Raw genomic sequence first — 15616 nt, 5'->3', positions numbered from 1 at the left:
CAAGTTCACTTGCAAGTTTAAACTAACCTGGGCCCCACGCTGCAGAGGAAGGTGAAACCCCCCCAGGGTCTCTGCTAATCTGACCTGGGGGGGAAATGCCTTCCTGACCCCAAATACCGTGATCAGTTAGATACTGAGCATATGGGCAAGACCCACGAGCCAGACACCTGGGAGAGAATTCTCTGTAGTAACTCAGAGCCCTCCCCAGCTAGCGTCCCGTCACCGGCTGGCAGGCCGTGGTGTCTGACTCTGCAGTGTTGCAGGATCAGAACCAAGCAAAGCTACAGGCCTAGGACAAGCTGCCACTGGGCTCTTGGCTAGGCAATGCTCGGACACCCCTGCAGTAAGGTGCAGCAAGTTGAACAGAGAGCAATGCAACACACTGCACTGACTGTGTCCAAGAGCTCTGCTTTATTTCACTGTTACAGTTCCATGTTTCTGGTCTACGGTCACAGGCACACACAAGTCAGGCTGGCGGCAGATACCCCTGTTCCCAGTGACTCATGCTGCATAACCAAGAAGGGCAGAAATCCACGTGGGATTTTGTTCAAGGCAACAGGGATAGCAACATTTGAGTCTACACGAAGGCTATATTTGAACACTAGATGTTGTCATAGGACAGACGAAAGGGTCAATGGATACATTAGTTTAGGAGGATGAACAACCTCCCCCCTGCAGAATCAAAGCCCCAAGCCCCAGGGCAGGCGTCCCATAGGGCTGGAAGGACATATCTGACATCCCTTTTTCTTCTACGCTGGGAGAGTCGGCAGCAATCAGCCCCAACGTCCAAATCACTGGGCAGCTATTTTACTTTACACAGTCGACGCTCACAGCCGTACTCCCCCTGGACAGCCAGCCAAAGCAGGGGCCTCACTGCAGGGGACCAGGATGTTTCTCATCAGAGGAGCAGCAGATAAAGGGTTAAATGTGCTTCTGTAACCACCATGCACCTCCGTCTGCTCTCAGACCCAGTTTCGCTCTCGAACAGAACATGTCACGGCCACATGCTGCCGAGCCTGGCCCCTGCCCCCCCGCTATGGGCAGGGCTAGGAACCAGCTCAGCCTCACTCAGGGTGTTTCAACCTTCTTTCATTTGCAGACCCTACAAAGTTTCAAATGGAGGAGCAGCCCCCTTGGAAATCCTAGACAGTCTGAGGACCCCCAGGGGTCCGCGGCCCACAACCTGAAAGCCCCTGGCTTAGGGCTGTGATGCTGCTGAGGACAAAGGCGATCGGAGTCAGCCCAACTCGCCCTTCCGTGGCTGGCTCACAGCACGAGAGCTCCCAGAGCCGCTGCGTCGGGGAGCCACGGCCCAAGCAGAGCCCAGTACGACAGGCAGCGCTCGGGCAGCTCTCTGATCCAGCGGGGCCAGGCCGGGCGTGCTTTGTACAGCCCAGCTTCGTGCCGCAGCCCAGCCACACAGGCCCCCAGTCTGGCTGCTGGAGCCCAGTCATACGGGGGGAGGGATCTCGGCTCCTGGGCTGGGCTGCGACGTTTCCCTCGCAACCAGAGACCGGCCATTGGCCAGGGATTTCCGTTGGCCTGGCCGGGACCCGAGGGACGCCTGTTCATGGCTGCTCTACGGATGTAGTGCTTAGCAGCTGTAGTGACAGGTAACGAGACCACAGACACTGCCCGGGCCCGGCCTCAGTCACCTGGACCATGCAAAGGGTGCGTCAGCAGCTACCTCCGCCCTGCACACGGGAACTGGCTTTCCGACAGCTCGGGGGCAGCCTCACCCCAGGGTCCAGCCCAGCTGAGATCTGCAGCCACCTGCAAGCTCCCGCCTGGGCTGGAGCCTGCTGTTAGCCCCAGTTCTACTGGCCAGGCCACCTGCACATCTCTCCGCCGGGAGACGCCTGGGAGCCCCGGGGCAGCGGGTGGGATTCCCCTGGGGCAGGGCTGCCGGGGGAGCTGGGGGCGGTGGCAGAACTCCCAGCAGAGCCCTGGCACCGACCTGCAGGAGTGGGGCAGAGGAAGGAGAGATGCCAAGGGCAGAAACATCCCCCCACAGGGCAACCCCTGCCCCTTAGAGCCAGAGCCAGCTGTGCGGGTGTAAGGGGACGCCCACGGCTCCTTAGGCAGAGGGAGTGCTCAGAGCAGAGACACCATCACGTGACAGGGTCTGTGTCCACACAAAGTCCATGGCCAGCGCTGGTAGAGGGGTTAAACCCACCAGCAGGGCACCAGCCACCCCATGGAGCAGCTAGGAGACACAGAGGGCCTGGGAAGAGCCAGCCAGTCACAGGCACGATATATCTCCTCCAAGGACAGACCTGCCAGGGGAAACCATCTTATTAGGAGAGACCCAGCGCTGGGCCACCCTACCGGGGGAGGGGAATTTGTCCCCGGGCACCCTACGGGGGAGACAGAGTGGAGAGAGACCCATCCCTAGGGCACCTGGCCACCCTACTGGGGATGTGGGGAGGGAGAGTTCCAGCCCCGGGGGGCGGGGCCATCCTGCTGGAGGGGGTTGGGGGGGGGGGGAGAAGACCCATCCCTGAGGAATGACCAGACCACCGGAAGCCTCGTCTCTCCCCCACACCATGCTGTCCGTCCTTTCCTCCTCTCTCCTTCCCCTCCTCTGCTCCCCACCCCCAGCCCCGGTGCCCCCAGCCTGATCTACCCGCCGTCTGGACATTGAGCCCTGGAGAACCCCCGGCCCCTCCCCTCCCCGCACTGCGGGCAGCCTGCGGCACTGGGCTTGCCCTGCCATGTGGCCCCTGCTGCTGGAGCCCCCCGTGCCCACCGGGGGGAAGGGTGGGGTGTGGGTCAGAGGACAGCACTGCAGGGGTCAGAGCAGGGCCGAGCCCAGCCCGGGCGGAGCCCGCAGCCCCACGCCGGGCACGTAGCGGGAGCAGCCAGGGGCCCGGCTCTGGCTGGCCTCGGCCTCGGCGGCCATTTGCATGGCGCTCTCCGTCTCCAGCAGTCTCTCCCAGTGGTAGACCAGGCCGTGCAGCTGGCACCACTTCATGGCAGCAGACAGACCGGCCAGGGCCTCGGCAGCGGTGACACGGCTCCCCGGGTCCAGGTCCCCGTCCTCCTCCGAGCACTCGGTGGCCTCGGCCCACTGGCTCCTCTGGGCCAGTGCCCACTCCTCGCTGGTCATCTCGCCCACGGCCGGCTCCTCCGCGTCCATGCCGACGAACTCGCTGAAGTCCTGCTCGCTCATGAAGGCCGGCCGGGGCACGTCGGCCAGCGGCCGCAGGTCCAGCTCCTCCCGCTCACAGGGCGCCAGGTGGAAGCCGGCCTTCCGGAAGCAGCTCTGCACCGTGGCCGGCCGGACCAGGCTCCACGCCTGGTGCAGCATGTAAACGGCGTCCAGCAGCGTGACCCGCCCGGCGATCTCGGCCGCCCGCCCCGCCCGCCCCTGCTCCGGGCTCAGCAGGGCCTTGGCCGCCACCAGCGCCCGGTAGTGCCCCTTCAGGTTGCGGGTGACGCCCATGTCCATGGGCTGGGTGATGCTGCTGGTGTTGGGGGGGAAGAAAGCCAGCTTGATCTGGCGCAGCTTGGCCTGCAGCTCGCGGGGGTGGGCGCTGCTGTGGGCCAGGAAGAGCAGGACCTGGCGCTGGTCACGCCGCAGCTCCTGCTCCCACTGCAGCGCCCACTCCTGGAAGAGGTGCGCGGTCACCCAGGCGTTGGCCGAGCCGGCGTAGGCGACGGGCAGGGCGCGCAGGTCCTTGGGCAGGCACCGCGGCCGCTGGCTCTTGCCCACCACCAGCAGGCGCCTCTTCTCCGTGCCGGCATGGTTGGCGCAGCAGAGGACGGAGACGCGGTCCTTGGCCTTCTTGCTGCCCAGGAGCGGCGGGTCCCGGTCGGGATAGCCGCGGTACAGCAGCCCGGTCTCGTCGGCACTGAAGATGTTCTCGGCACTGTAGCCGGCCAGCAGGGAGGGCAGCACCTCGGTCACCCAGCTCTGGGCGCTGCTGACGTCCGCGTCCTGCTTCTCGCCGTGCTGCCGCTTGAAGACGATGTTGTGGCGGGTCTTCCACCGGCAGAGCCAGCCGTCCGTGGCCTCGAACTCCCGGCCTGCATGCAGGGCCAGCTCCTGGGCCTTGGCCTTCAGGATCGGGCCTGAGAGCCTCTCCCCCCTGGCCAGGGCCTGCTGGAACCAGAGGAACAGCGCGTCCTCCACCTCCCCTCCCTTGCCCTCCCGCTTGCGCTTCCGCAGTGGGTTGGCATTGGTGCGCCAGTCGGCCAGAATCTGCTCCCGGCTGCGGCCGATCCGGCCTGCCTGGCTCTTGGAGATCCCAAACAGCTTGGCCACGCTGGACAGGGAGGCGGTGGGTGACTCCAGGGCCTGCAGCAGCTTGACGCGGTCAGCCAGCGAGAGCTCCTTCCTCTTGGAAATGATCGTGGTTGTGCAGCACGAGATCCGGCGCTTGGAAGGGTCTGCGGGGAAAGAAAGACCCTGTCAGCTCTCCACAGCCCGCCCAGCACCTCTCCCACGCCTCGTTCCCAGGGCAGCCCTCAGCGAATGGACCCCACACACCCCGCATCTTCCTTGAGCAGTCGCACCCCTCCAACCCCAGGCACTGAGCCTCGCAGCCCTCCTGGGAGAAAAGATCATCCACAGCTACCAATGGGGAAACTGAGGCTGTGACTTGCCCAAGGTCTCAAAGCACATCACTGGCAGATCTCAGAACAGAACCCAGGCGTCCTGGCTCCCAACCTCCCAGCAGATTCCATTCCCCTCCCAGAGCTGGGAATAAGAACCCAGGAGTCCCAGCTCCCAGTCCCACTCGAAACCCTCCATGTGCAGCCCTGAATGAGTCACCTGTGATGAGCGGCTGTGACCCAGGAGTGGGGGAGCCCACCCCCTTCTCAACCCCTGCTCTAGCAGCTGGTCTCCCTCCCCACCTGGGGGCTTTGAGCAATAGGAAACCAGGAGACCAGAACACACGCCCAGACCATGGTGCTGCCGTGCCCGCCGGCTGGCCAGCAGTGCCTATTAAAGATCTGTCAGTCCCAGCACGTCACACACGTGGGGCTCTTCCGGACAGCGTTTGGGTGCCCCTTGCTGGGTCATGGGCACCAAACCCTGGGTGGGGAATCGTCCAAGAGCTGCCCGCAGAGAGCGTGGGACACGTTCCCCAGCAGCAGGGAGAGGCACAGGGAGATCGACAGGGGCACGGAGCGGAGAGACGGGTCAGACGTGCTAACAGGACACACGATAACGTGAGGCGCAGGGCGGAGCACAAACCGTGAGCAGTAGTGCAGAGACAGCGTTTGCACGTGTGATAACTGGGCGTGCCCATTACACCAGCTCCACAGGGACCTGGCCATTCACACCTGCAGTCACTACAGCTGCGCCCGGGCAGGCTAGAAACTATGGGCCTGGAAGTCTCCAGGCCTGATTCTCCCGTCTCGGGCCATGTGTTGCTGTTTGCACCTGGGCCATCGTACGCCCATGCTGCTCAGCCGTCAGTGACGACCCGGGGCAAAGCGGGGCGGAGGAGGGGGGCACGGCCTTGGAGTGGGCAGGGAGCTGGGAAACGCCCAGAGAAGGCACACCAGGCCATCCAGCTCTGGTCCAGGCTGGGAACTGGGTCTGCAAAGGTGTCTGCATCACTCACCTGGGACGGGGCCTTTGGGGCTCTCCCTTGCTCGCAGGTCCTGGCCATCCCCGACAGGCGGCTCTTCCCCCCGCTCCAGCTTCGAGACGAGCTCAGGTTTGGGGCTTGCAGAGCCTGGGCCCGGGGGAGAAGCACAGTTGGTTTCTGGCACTGCCCCAGGACCCCGGCTCAGGCTCTCCTGGGCTGCTCTGGCGGAGGGGCGGGGTGTCAGGTGTGAAACAGTCATCAGAGTTGGCGCTAAAGGGCCTTCTTGTATGAGACAGTCAGAGCGGTTAATTCCCCCAGGGGCCAGACAGCATCTCCCCCCAACCCTCCATCATCCCCCGCCAGGGCTCCCCACTCCACCAGCGCCTCGAGCCCTCAGACAAGCCTGCCCAAGCAATGCGTGGACCAGGGCTACGAGGCCAGATCTGGGCATAAGCCATTCCCCGGGGTGGCTCAGTGCCAGGCACCAGGCACAACTGGGGTGAAACAGAGACAGGGACCGAGTGAGACCCACAAGGGCACAAGGGGTCAGCAGGGATATCGCAGGTCACAGATGAAGTGCACGGACAGGAGCTTATGCAGCCCCACACTACCCTGCCCACGCCTTGCCCGCACTGGTGCCAGCCCACTCCACCCCAGTGCCTGACCCACGCCTCGCCCACCCTGGTCCCAGCCCATCCCATGCCTTGCCCACCCCAGTGCCCACCCCACGCCTCGCCTGCCCCAGCCTGTCCTGGTCCCAGCCCACCCCACCCCACGCCATGCCCGCCCCACACGGTTCCATGATTGTCACATTCAATCAGATTTCCCCACAGCAGGAACATCCGAGTTGGGGGCTGCTGCCCACGAGGGACGGCCGAGGGGGGCTCACCCAGCGAGGCCACCAGCTGGTAATTCTCCGTCATCACGTGGCGGTACATCTCCCGCTGCCAGCCTGCCAGTTTCTTCCACTCCTCCTTGGTGAAATAGATCGCAACGTCCTCGAAGGTCACGGGCCCCTGGGAAACAGGGCGCCCCTGCTCAGCACCACCCGCTCCCGCGGCCTGCGGACACTCGCAGCCCAGGCTCGGGGCCCTTCACTTCGACCACGTCGCCCCCTCTTGCTGACCTCCACCGGCTCCTTCTCTGCGAGTCTTCACCGTCCGTCCCACCCACCCGCCATCTCTCCCTCCTGCTACGCTGCAAACAAGCCCCTCGGAGCTGCCACAAAACGACCAGATTATCCACCTTCACACCGAGCCCGCGGCCTGCCCCGCTCAGCGCCGCTGCATTGGCCCCGTGCGCCCCCGTCCACCCGCCTGGCTCTTGGCTGGTACCTCCGTTATCAGCGCGTGGGCTCCCGGGGCCACAACGCGAACGCTAGCGAACAACGGCCGAGCCGAGGCAGGCCGGTTCCCGCAGCCCCGCCGGCTCTTCGCAGTGTAACTCCCAGGAGGCAACATGTGGTTCCAGCATCCCAGGACCTCTGCCCCCTTCACACCAAGCCCCGCCGGGCTCCACGGGAGGATGCAGGAGTCACCCTTTGCTGCTGAAGGGAAGTGAGCCAGGCACAAGCTTGGCTGTTCCAAGCGGGGTGTGCTGGGGAGCCCCTGCTCCGGAATGGCAGGGACTGCGGCTGGGGGGGCCTCTGCAGAGGTGGGGAGCAGCCGGGTTTGAATGGCAGAGATGCTGCCAGGTGACCTGGACTGAGATGCCCTGACAGGAGGAGGGGAGAAAATTACCCCTTATCTGTCTGCACTGCCCTGCACCCTGTACAGTTATTCACTTATCCCCATTTTACGGAGGGGGAAACTGAGGCACAGAGACAGGCAAGGACTAAAAGAGATCCCACAGCAAGTCAGGAACAACACCCAGAAGAGCTAACTCTCAGCCCCTGGCCCCTCATCCACTAGGCCCCATTCTTCTCCCAGAGTTGGGGATGGAACCCAGGCGTCCTGGCTTCCCCCGGGCCCAGCTGCCGCACAAACGAAGCAGCAAGTGGCTGCTGGCTGGAGGCTCCGCTAATTCTCGGTGCCTCCCCATAGCACCGCCCCTCCCTTCCCGAGGTGCGCCCCCAGAGCCCCCCGTGCGCCCCCCGGCCTGGCCCGGCCCCGCCGTGCGCCCCCAGAGCCCCCGTGCACCCCCAGGGTCCCCCCCGGCCTGGCCCGGCCCCGCCGTGCACCCCCAGGGTCCCCCCCGGCCTGGCCCGGCCCCGCCGTGCGCCCCCAAAGCCCCCCGTGCACCCCCAGGGTCCCCCCCGGCCTGGCCCGGCCCCGCCGTGCGCCCCCAAAGCCCCCCGTGCACCCCCCGGCCCAGCCCTACCTGCGCCGAAGCCCCTGCAGCCATTTTCCCCGCTCTCCCTGCGTGCGATGGCGCCGCGGCCGCCCAGCGGGCACATGCCCGAGCCCGGCCCCGCGGTGCAGCGTCCGGCCCCTCGCCAGGGTCCCCGGGCCCCGCTGGCGGCCGCCTCTCCGCGCTCCGCGCCGGCTGCAGGCGCTGCCCGGCTTAGACCCAGCCTGCCCCCGGGCGCAGCCGGCTCCTGGCGCACGCTGGGGCTGCCGTCCCGGCCCAGCCTCGCCTTTGTGTCCCGGCAACACCGGGAAGCGGCGGCCCCGCCTCGGGTCCCGGGGGTCCGCGCAGCCCGGCCCGCCCGCCGGCTGGGAGAGGCGATTGCGGCCGGGCCCCCTGCCCTGCCCTCAGGGCTCCCGACCCGGCTGTTCCGGCCCCAGCAGCCGGGGCTGGGTTACAAATGGCTCCGGCTCCAGTTCAAGCTGCAATCACAAGCGTGGCCGGGCCTGGAGCCCGCTGGGTCCTCTCGCGCCGTCCCGGAGCGCGGCCGGCTGGAGAGGCAGGAAAGAGCCGAGCCGAGCCGGTGGAAGTCGCTGGCCAGGCCGCTGGACCCAGGGTTGCGGGGGGCTCGCCCAGCTGCGGACGGGGCCGCCGCGTGCAGGGTCGGGAGAGGGGTTCGTCCGCGTCGCTTCTCCGGCTGGCGCAGCGAGCTCGGGGCCGCGGGCGCCGGAGGGAGCCGAAAAAGCAGGAAAGTTGATTTTCCTCTGGCAACCTACGAACCCCAAGGTGCGAGAGGAAGAGCCCCGGTGCTGCCCAGTCCGGGCGGCCCGACTGGTGAGCCGGTCGCTACCCCGAGCCAACGCGGGCTGCGCTCACGGCTCCTGCCGGCCCTCTGGCGTGGCCGGTTCCTTGCCTATCCCGCCGGGCTCGGATGTGGAGCCAGGAGAGCCTGACCCAGCTCGACAACACTCGCTTCACGCAGGAAGGCGGGACGTTTCCCTCCCCAGGTTCTAGTACAGATGGAAAACGCCAGAATCGGACGGGCGCTGAGCCAAGCTGCTCCGGGGAGGCGGCAGGCGCGGGGCGCCCTCGGGCGGCGAAGCATCGCCGGACTCCGCGCAAAGGCCACCTGCAGCTGGAGCCCAGCGGCTACCAACCCGCCAGACCCGGCCCGGCTTCAGGGAAAGGGGCAAGGCCAGAGGCCTACAGTGGTGGTTTAAGCTGAGGCTTTAAATGAAGGTTTCCTATCTGCTGATTTCAGTCGCTCTGATTCAAATCAATTCACCCGACAGCGACAGCTGCCCCTCACCCCCGGCCCGGCAGCTCCATTCACAACCCATCAGTGACCAGATCCTCAGCCCCCTACCTTGGGAGGCAGCAACCATCATTCCCACGGGTAATGGAGAAATGGCACTAGGTCACTTCTGGCAGTTGGGGGACTAGAACCCCTGTCCCCAGCAATGCAGCGTGATGCTCCCCAAGGGCACCCAAGGTTGGGCAGCACCTCACCCCCACCTGCCCTTAGCACAAAGCAGTCTTGTCTGGTCCTGCTGTGGATCAGCTCCCTGAACCCACCAGCCTCTGACAACACAATCACTGCCTGCCAGGCCCCCACAGGCCTTGTCCTCTCTGTATCGGTAACACCAGGCCCACACCAACCCCGAATCCTCAGAGCGTTCCCTGCCACGTCCAGCCCCTGGCCCCCCTCAGACTGACCATGCTGGCTGTTCCCCAAAGGACCAGGACACCCCAGTTGAACACACAGCCCTTTGATACGTTACTAGTGAAAACAAGGGCACGTTTATCATCAGAGATTCAGGGGATGGTGATAAGAACCCTGGAAACAAATGGTTACGTGTAAAACAAACTGTAAGGTGCTTTCTTGAGACTGAGCCTGGCAGGTTACGCACTCCCTGAAGAAGTTCATCTCACCCCAAATCCTCCGCCGTCTTCTCAAGCCAGGTTGGCTGAGACCCTGCTTCCAAATGCGCCTCCATCCCCGTCCTGGGCGCAGAACCCCCATGTGTCTCCTCTGCCTTTGAGACACACACCCCGAGTTCACCGGCTTTACCCACGGCCCGGACAAGCCCCTGGGCCGGGTGTTTCCTGTGTGCTCCGTTCCTACTGACCTCGGGTCTCCTCAGTAACATTTGACTTCGTATGTGAATGGGCAGAATTTACAGCCCAACAGAGAGACAGGATCCTCTCCTCCTGCCCAGAGGCGGCACCTTTTGGAGACCACTTTGACCTCTCCAGCTTAAGAGCACAATTGGCTGGCCCAGACCCATAGCTCCTGCGCCGTGTGTGTGAGACACGTCACAGGGATGTTGACCAGCGTGACCCCGGCTTTCGGGTAAGACCGCGCCTGACATTCGTCTGTGCCCCAGAATGTTCACACCTGATGCAGGAGCTCTCGGTAAGGTCCCCCCCCCCCCGTCAGTTGGGCTAAGCAGTTTTGGGGTCACAGGCTGACCCTAGCACCAGGCACAATCGTGCTACTCAGGAATCTTAGCAACTGCCCCAAGCAGGAGAGCCGGTGAACGGCCCCGGCGCGGCCCCCAGAGCAGCAGGCAGTAGAGCCGCCTGTAACTACTATCTAGAGGCATTGTGGCCCAGACGTGAGAGGAGAGATAGGACATGGAGCTTCCCCACAGCACTCCTGCCCTCCCTGTGCGAGCAGGGCTGGGTCGCGTCAGGACTAGTGTTCTCCCCGACAGGCCGGGACAGAGGGATGACCTTTCCTGGTGCTGCCTGTGAGCATGTAACACCCCTGTAACTACTCACCGTCCTCAACACCTACCAGATCCCAGAGCTGCCGCAATCCAGCAGCTGGTTCCAGGGGACACACACCAGCCAGACGACTGTGGATCGCTGGCTTTGCAGCAGGAATCGCAGCTGGAAAAGCCCCTCGGACAGGAGAACAGACAGCCTCAATCCACTGCCCACACTCTCGTTATTGGGTGAGTTTTTCACAGCCCAGCAGCCAGGCCCAGCAACCCAAGATGGCTGCCGTGACTTGTTATTTCGGGCCATCGGTGGGTCCCGTTCAGAGGAAGGCAAAGCAGGGAGGCGGGCTTGGAACAGTCAGCACAGGGGAGAGGGGCTGTGTCAAACCTGCAGAGAGCAGCTGGGGACACCAGGGTTCCTGATTGCTGGCAGCTGCCAGGCTGGCTTCACCCAGGGGCCAGCGCCTCTGTCATAGAGTCCCCGGGCGATGCTCTGGATCTGCTCCCCATGAAGCCAGGCAGGACTCTGGGGAAGTCACCTTCCTGGGAGCAGCCTGTCTGCAGGACACACAGCTCACCCGGCTCCACCTTCCTGGGTCTGACCTCGGAGCATTCAGCCTCCTCTGCCCCTCCGTGCGCTTCCCACAGCGAGTCCGCTCAGGTGGGGTCCTGGGGAAGCCAGAGGGTCCTGCCCCCCAACTCCACAGTCAGACGTGACTCTCAGCCAGCCAGTAAAACAGAGGTTTATTAGATGACAGGAACATGGTCTAACACAGAGCTTGCAGGTGCAGGGAACAGGACCCCTCAGCTGGGTCCATTTTGGGGGGCAGTGAGCCAGACAACCACGTCTGCCCTTCACTCCATGTCCCCAGCCAGCCCCAAACTGAAACTCCCTCCAGCCCCTCCTCCTCTGGGCTTTGTTCCTTTCCCCAGGCCAGGCGGTCACCTGATTCTTTTGTTCTCCAACCCTTTAGCTCTCACCTTGCGGGGGCGGGGGCGGAAGGGCCCAGGCCATCAGTTGCCAGGAAACAGGGTGTCGGCCATTCTCTGTGTCCAGACCCCTGCACACCCCTGCCCTCTAGGGCTCTGCAAGGATCATACACCCTTACCCCACCATGTAGATACTTAAGAACTGCATAGGGGAAACTGAGGCACCCCCACACTATTCAGAGGAAACATTAAGAACAGTCCTGCTTCATCACAGCCTCCCTGTGGGTTCATTCCCCCAGCCTACATGGCTGGGGGAGGGGGTGCCCTGGTCCTAGCACCCTGAGGCCTGGGTCTCCCATACACCATGCTGGGGGGACACAGCCCACACAGGCTAGTACAGTATCTACTTAAGCGGCTTCTGCAGCTACTGGGCCAGCTTCAGCCCAGCTCCCAGGCTCGGGCAGCTCAGAGCTCTGCCAACACCTTTGCAAACCAACCCTCGGCTTTGGGCCCCGCAGCCAGGAGAACGGCGTTGAAATGCGCTGGCTTTCTGCTTCCTGTTCCTCTGGAGGGCATCTTCCTGCCCCAGCAGACTCCACACACGCCCCTTGGAAGCGAGACCTCTGTCCTGTCCCCGCCCCAGGGGGTTTGGTGGAGTGGAACATGCGCCCCGGGAGGCCTTGCTCGGGGATGCTCGTTTAGACAGTGTCGGCGAGTGCACATTTCCCAAACCACCCAGCGGGGTCGCTCTTGGATTGCTGCAGCACACTGCCACCGCTCACCATGTGGGCACAAATCGTGCAATATCTGGTGTTTTACATAAAGCCCCAGCTCCTGGAGTCATGTGAATATATGGGAAGCACAGGATCATTGAACTGCAGGACTGGAGGAGTCCTCGGTAGGTCATCCAGTTCAGCCCCAGTGCTGAGGCAGGACTAAGTATTACCTACACCATCCCTGACAGTGTTTGTCCCACCTGCTCTTAAAAACCTCCAGTGACAGAAACTCCACAACCTCCCTGGGCAATTTACAGGCAGTCCTAACTTTATGACGTTCAACTTACAACGAACAGCACGTACGTTTCTAAACGGACACCCTGATTCGACTTATGACAGTGGTTTAGACCTGATGATGCCCGGTCTCGCAGTGGAGTTGATTGTGGTTCCGAGTTACAACGTTTTGACTTACGACACAATTTTCAGGAACCGATTGTGTCGTAAGTCCGAGGACTGCCTGTTTTCCAGTCCTTAACCACCCTGGCAGGTAGGGAGTTTTTCCTACTGCCCAACCTAAACTGCCCTGGCTGCAATTTAAGCCCATTGCGTCTTGTCCTGTCCTCAGAGGTTAAGAAAAACATTTTTTCTCCCTCCTCCTTTTACATACTTGAAGACTCTGATCATGCCTCCTCTCAGTCTTCTCTTCTCCAGACTAAACAAACCCAATTTTTTAATCTTCCCTCGTAGGTCATGTTTTCTGGGACCAACCTTCGGTGCCTTCAGTACCCCTGTATCACGCCATGAGCCCCCGGCAGGGAATCCCCCTGGACTGGATGCCTGGGAAGGACTTACACATCCAAGGGAAAAATGCACCCCCCCAATTTCCATAGACTGGAGTGACTCTCAGCCAGCGCTGTAAAACAGAAGGGTTTATTAGATGTCTGGAACACAGTGTAGGAAGTTCTTAGTTCACATACAGAGTTACAGCATAGTCCATCCAGGCCAGTCCTGAGCCCTCTGACCTCCAGTCCAGAAGAAGGAATCCTGCTTCCAGCCTACACTAACAACTCAACTGACCCCTCCTTCATCCTTTGTTCTCCAGTTGGTCACTACTGTCTGGCTTCCCCGCAGAGGATGGGCGACCCATGGTCGTTAGTTGCCAGGTACCAAAGGGCTGTGCAGTTGGAGTGGCCATTGTCCTCTCCAGGCCCCAGAATCATAGAATATCAGGGTTGGACCTCAGGAGGTCATCTAGTCCAACCCCCTGCTCAAAGCAGGACCAATCCCCAATTAAATCATCCCAGCCAGGGCTCTGTCAAGTCTGACCTTAAAAACCTCCCTGGTCTACACTAGGACTTTAGGTCGAATTTAGCAGCGTTAAATCGATGTAAACCTGCACCCGTCCACACAATGAAGCCTTTTATTTCGACTTAAAGGGCTCTTAAAATTGATTTCCTTACTCCACCCCTGACAAGTGGATTAGCGCTTAAATCGACCTTGCCGGCTCGAATTTGGGGAACTGTGGACACAATTCGATGGTATTGGCCTCCGGGAGCTATCCCAGAGTGCTCCATTGTGACCGCTCTGGACAGCACTCTCAACTCAGATGCACTGGCCAGGTAGACAGGAAAAGAACCGTGAACTTTTAAATTTCATTTCCTGTTTGGCCAGCGTGGCAAGCTGCAGGTGACCATGCAGAGCTCATCAGCAGAGGTGACCATGATGGAGTCCCAGAATCGCAAAAGAGCTCCAGCATGGACCGAACGGGAGGTACGGGATCTGATCGCTGTTTGGGGAGAGGAATCCGTGCTATCAGAACTCCGTTCCAGTTTTCGAAATGCCAAAACCTTTGTCAAAATCTCCCAGGGCATGAAGGACAGAGGCCATAACAGGGACCCGAAGCAGTGCCACGTGAAACTGAAGGAGCTGAGGAAAGCCTACCAGAAAACCAGAGAGGCGAACGGCCGCTCCGGGTCAGAGCCCCAAACGTGCCGCTTCTATGATGAGCTGCATGCCATTTTAGGGGGTTCAGCCACCACTACCCCAGCCGTGTTGTTTGACTCCTTCAATGGAGATGGAGGCAATACGGAAGCAGGTTTTTGGGGACGAAGAAGAAGATGATGATGATGAGGTTGTAGATAGCTCACAGCAAGCAAGCGGAGAAACTGGTTTTCCCGACAGCCAGGAACTGTTTCTCACCCTGGACCTGGAGCCAGTACCCCCCGAACCCACCCAAGGCTGCCTCCTGGACCCAGCAGGCGGAGAAGAGACCTCTGGTGAGTGTACCTTTTAAAATACTATACATGATTTAAAAGCAAGCATGTGAAAGGATTACTTTGCCCTGGCATTCGCGGTTCTCCTAGATGTACTCCTAAAGCCTTTGCAAAAGGTTTCTGGGGAGGGCAGCCTTATTGCGTCCTTCATGGTAGGACACTTTACCACTCCAGGCCAGTAACACGTACTCGGGAATCATTGTAGAACAAAGCATTGCAGTGTATGTTTGCTGGCATTCAAACAGCATCCGTTCTTTATCTCTCTGTGTTATCCTCAGGAGAGTGAGAGATAATTCATGGTCACCTGGTTGAAATAGAGTGCTTTTCTTCAGGGGACACTCAGAGGAGCCCATTCCTGCTGGGCTGTTTGCCTGTGGCTAAACAGAAATGTTCCCCGCTGTTAGCCACAGGGAGGGGGGAAGGTTGAGGGGGTAGCCACGCGGTGGGGGGAGGCAAAATGCGACCTTGTAACGAAAGCACATGTGCTATGTATGTAATGTTAACAGCAAGGTTTACCCTGAAAGAGTGTAGCCACCATTTTATAAAATGTGTCTTTTTAAATACCGCTGTCCCTTTTTTTTTCTCCACCAGCTGCATGTGTTTCAATGATCACAGGATCTTCTCCTTCCCAGAGGCTAGTGAAGCTTAGAAAGAAAAAAAAAACGCACTCGCAATGGAATGTTCTCCGAGCTCATGCTGTCCTCCCACAGTGACAGAGCACAGACGAATGCGTGGAGGCAAATAATGTCAGAGTGCAGGAAAGCACAAAATGACCGGGAGGAGAGGTGGCGGGCTGAAGAGAGTAAGTGGCGGGCTGAAGAGAGGGCTGAAGCTCAAATGTGGCAGCAGTGTGATGAGAGGAGGCAGGATTCAATGCTGAGGCTGCTGGAGGACCAAACCAGTATGCTCCAGTGTATGGTTGAGCTGCAGCAAAGGCAGCGGGAGCACAGACTGCCACTGCAGCCCCTCTGTAATCAACTGCCCTCCTCCCCAAGTTCCATAGCCTCCACACCCAGACGCCCAAGAACGCGGTGGGGGGGCCTCCAGCCAACCAGCCACTCCACCACAGAGGATTGCCCAAAAAAAAGAAGGCTGTCATTCAATAAATTTTAAAGTTGTAAACTTTTAAAGTGCTGTGCTTA

General features: G+C 61.2%; 2 protein-coding genes across 7 annotated transcripts; one reads left to right on the top strand and one right to left on the bottom strand.

Annotated features, from left to right (window-relative positions):
* Nucleotides 1-388: 388 nt before the first annotated feature.
* On the bottom strand, nucleotides 389-7979 carry LOC125632982 (tigger transposable element-derived protein 3). 3 transcript variants are annotated; one of them, XM_048842019.2, is made up of 5 exons: nucleotides 7863-7944; nucleotides 6878-7256; nucleotides 6433-6559; nucleotides 5577-5690; nucleotides 389-4392 (listed from the first exon to the last, which is right to left on the bottom strand). In XM_048842019.2, exons 2-5 carry the CDS (start codon nucleotides 7001-7003, stop codon nucleotides 2795-2797), a joined length of 1965 nt encoding a protein of 654 aa, XP_048697976.2. In that variant the 5' UTR covers nucleotides 7004-7256; nucleotides 7863-7944; the 3' UTR covers nucleotides 389-2794. The 3 variants fall into 3 exon arrangements, with proteins under 3 accessions (XP_048697976.2, XP_048697977.2, XP_074982197.1); XM_048842020.2 differs by lacking the exon at nucleotides 6878-7256 and having other exon boundaries at nucleotides 7863-7979; XM_075126096.1 differs by lacking the exon at nucleotides 6878-7256 and having other exon boundaries at nucleotides 6433-6517; nucleotides 7863-7938.
* On the top strand, nucleotides 7910-15604 carry LOC125633025 (uncharacterized). Of its 4 annotated transcripts, XM_075126103.1 has the most exons (4): nucleotides 7910-10182; nucleotides 10633-10789; nucleotides 12949-14477; nucleotides 15066-15604. In XM_075126103.1, the coding sequence occupies exon 1, from the start codon at nucleotides 7910-7912 to the stop codon at nucleotides 8780-8782; it is 873 nt and encodes a 290-aa protein (XP_074982204.1). In that variant the 3' UTR covers nucleotides 8783-10182; nucleotides 10633-10789; nucleotides 12949-14477; nucleotides 15066-15604. The 4 variants fall into 4 exon arrangements, with proteins under 4 accessions (XP_074982204.1, XP_074982205.1, XP_074982202.1 ...); XM_075126104.1 differs by lacking the exon at nucleotides 10633-10789; XM_075126101.1 differs by having other exon boundaries at nucleotides 10633-14477.
* Nucleotides 15605-15616: the final 12 nt, after the last annotated feature.

This window comes from Caretta caretta, chromosome 2 (genome assembly GCF_965140235.1).
Source record: "Caretta caretta isolate rCarCar2 chromosome 2, rCarCar1.hap1, whole genome shotgun sequence".
Taxonomy (NCBI): domain Eukaryota; kingdom Metazoa; phylum Chordata; order Testudines; family Cheloniidae; genus Caretta; species Caretta caretta.
This window is presented reverse-complemented; position numbering and strand designations above follow the sequence as displayed.

Excerpts from the sequence above, each read along its gene's own strand:
- LOC125632982 (XM_048842019.2), bottom strand. The coding sequence starts at position 7,003 with ATGTTGCCTCCTGGGAGTTACACTGCGAAGAGCCGGCGGGGCTGCGGG. Across the intron at positions 6,560-6,877 it reads CCCACGCGCTGATAACGGAG|GGGCCCGTGACCTTCGAGGA; the intron begins GTACCAGCCAAG and ends CCTGTTTCCCAG. Across the intron at positions 4,393-5,576 it reads CCCCAAAGGCCCCGTCCCAG|ACCCTTCCAAGCGCCGGATC; the intron begins GTGAGTGATGCA and ends CTTTCCCCGCAG.
- LOC125633025 (XM_075126104.1), top strand. The coding sequence starts at position 7,910 with ATGGCGCCGCGGCCGCCCAGCGGGCACATGCCCGAGCCCGGCCCCGCG.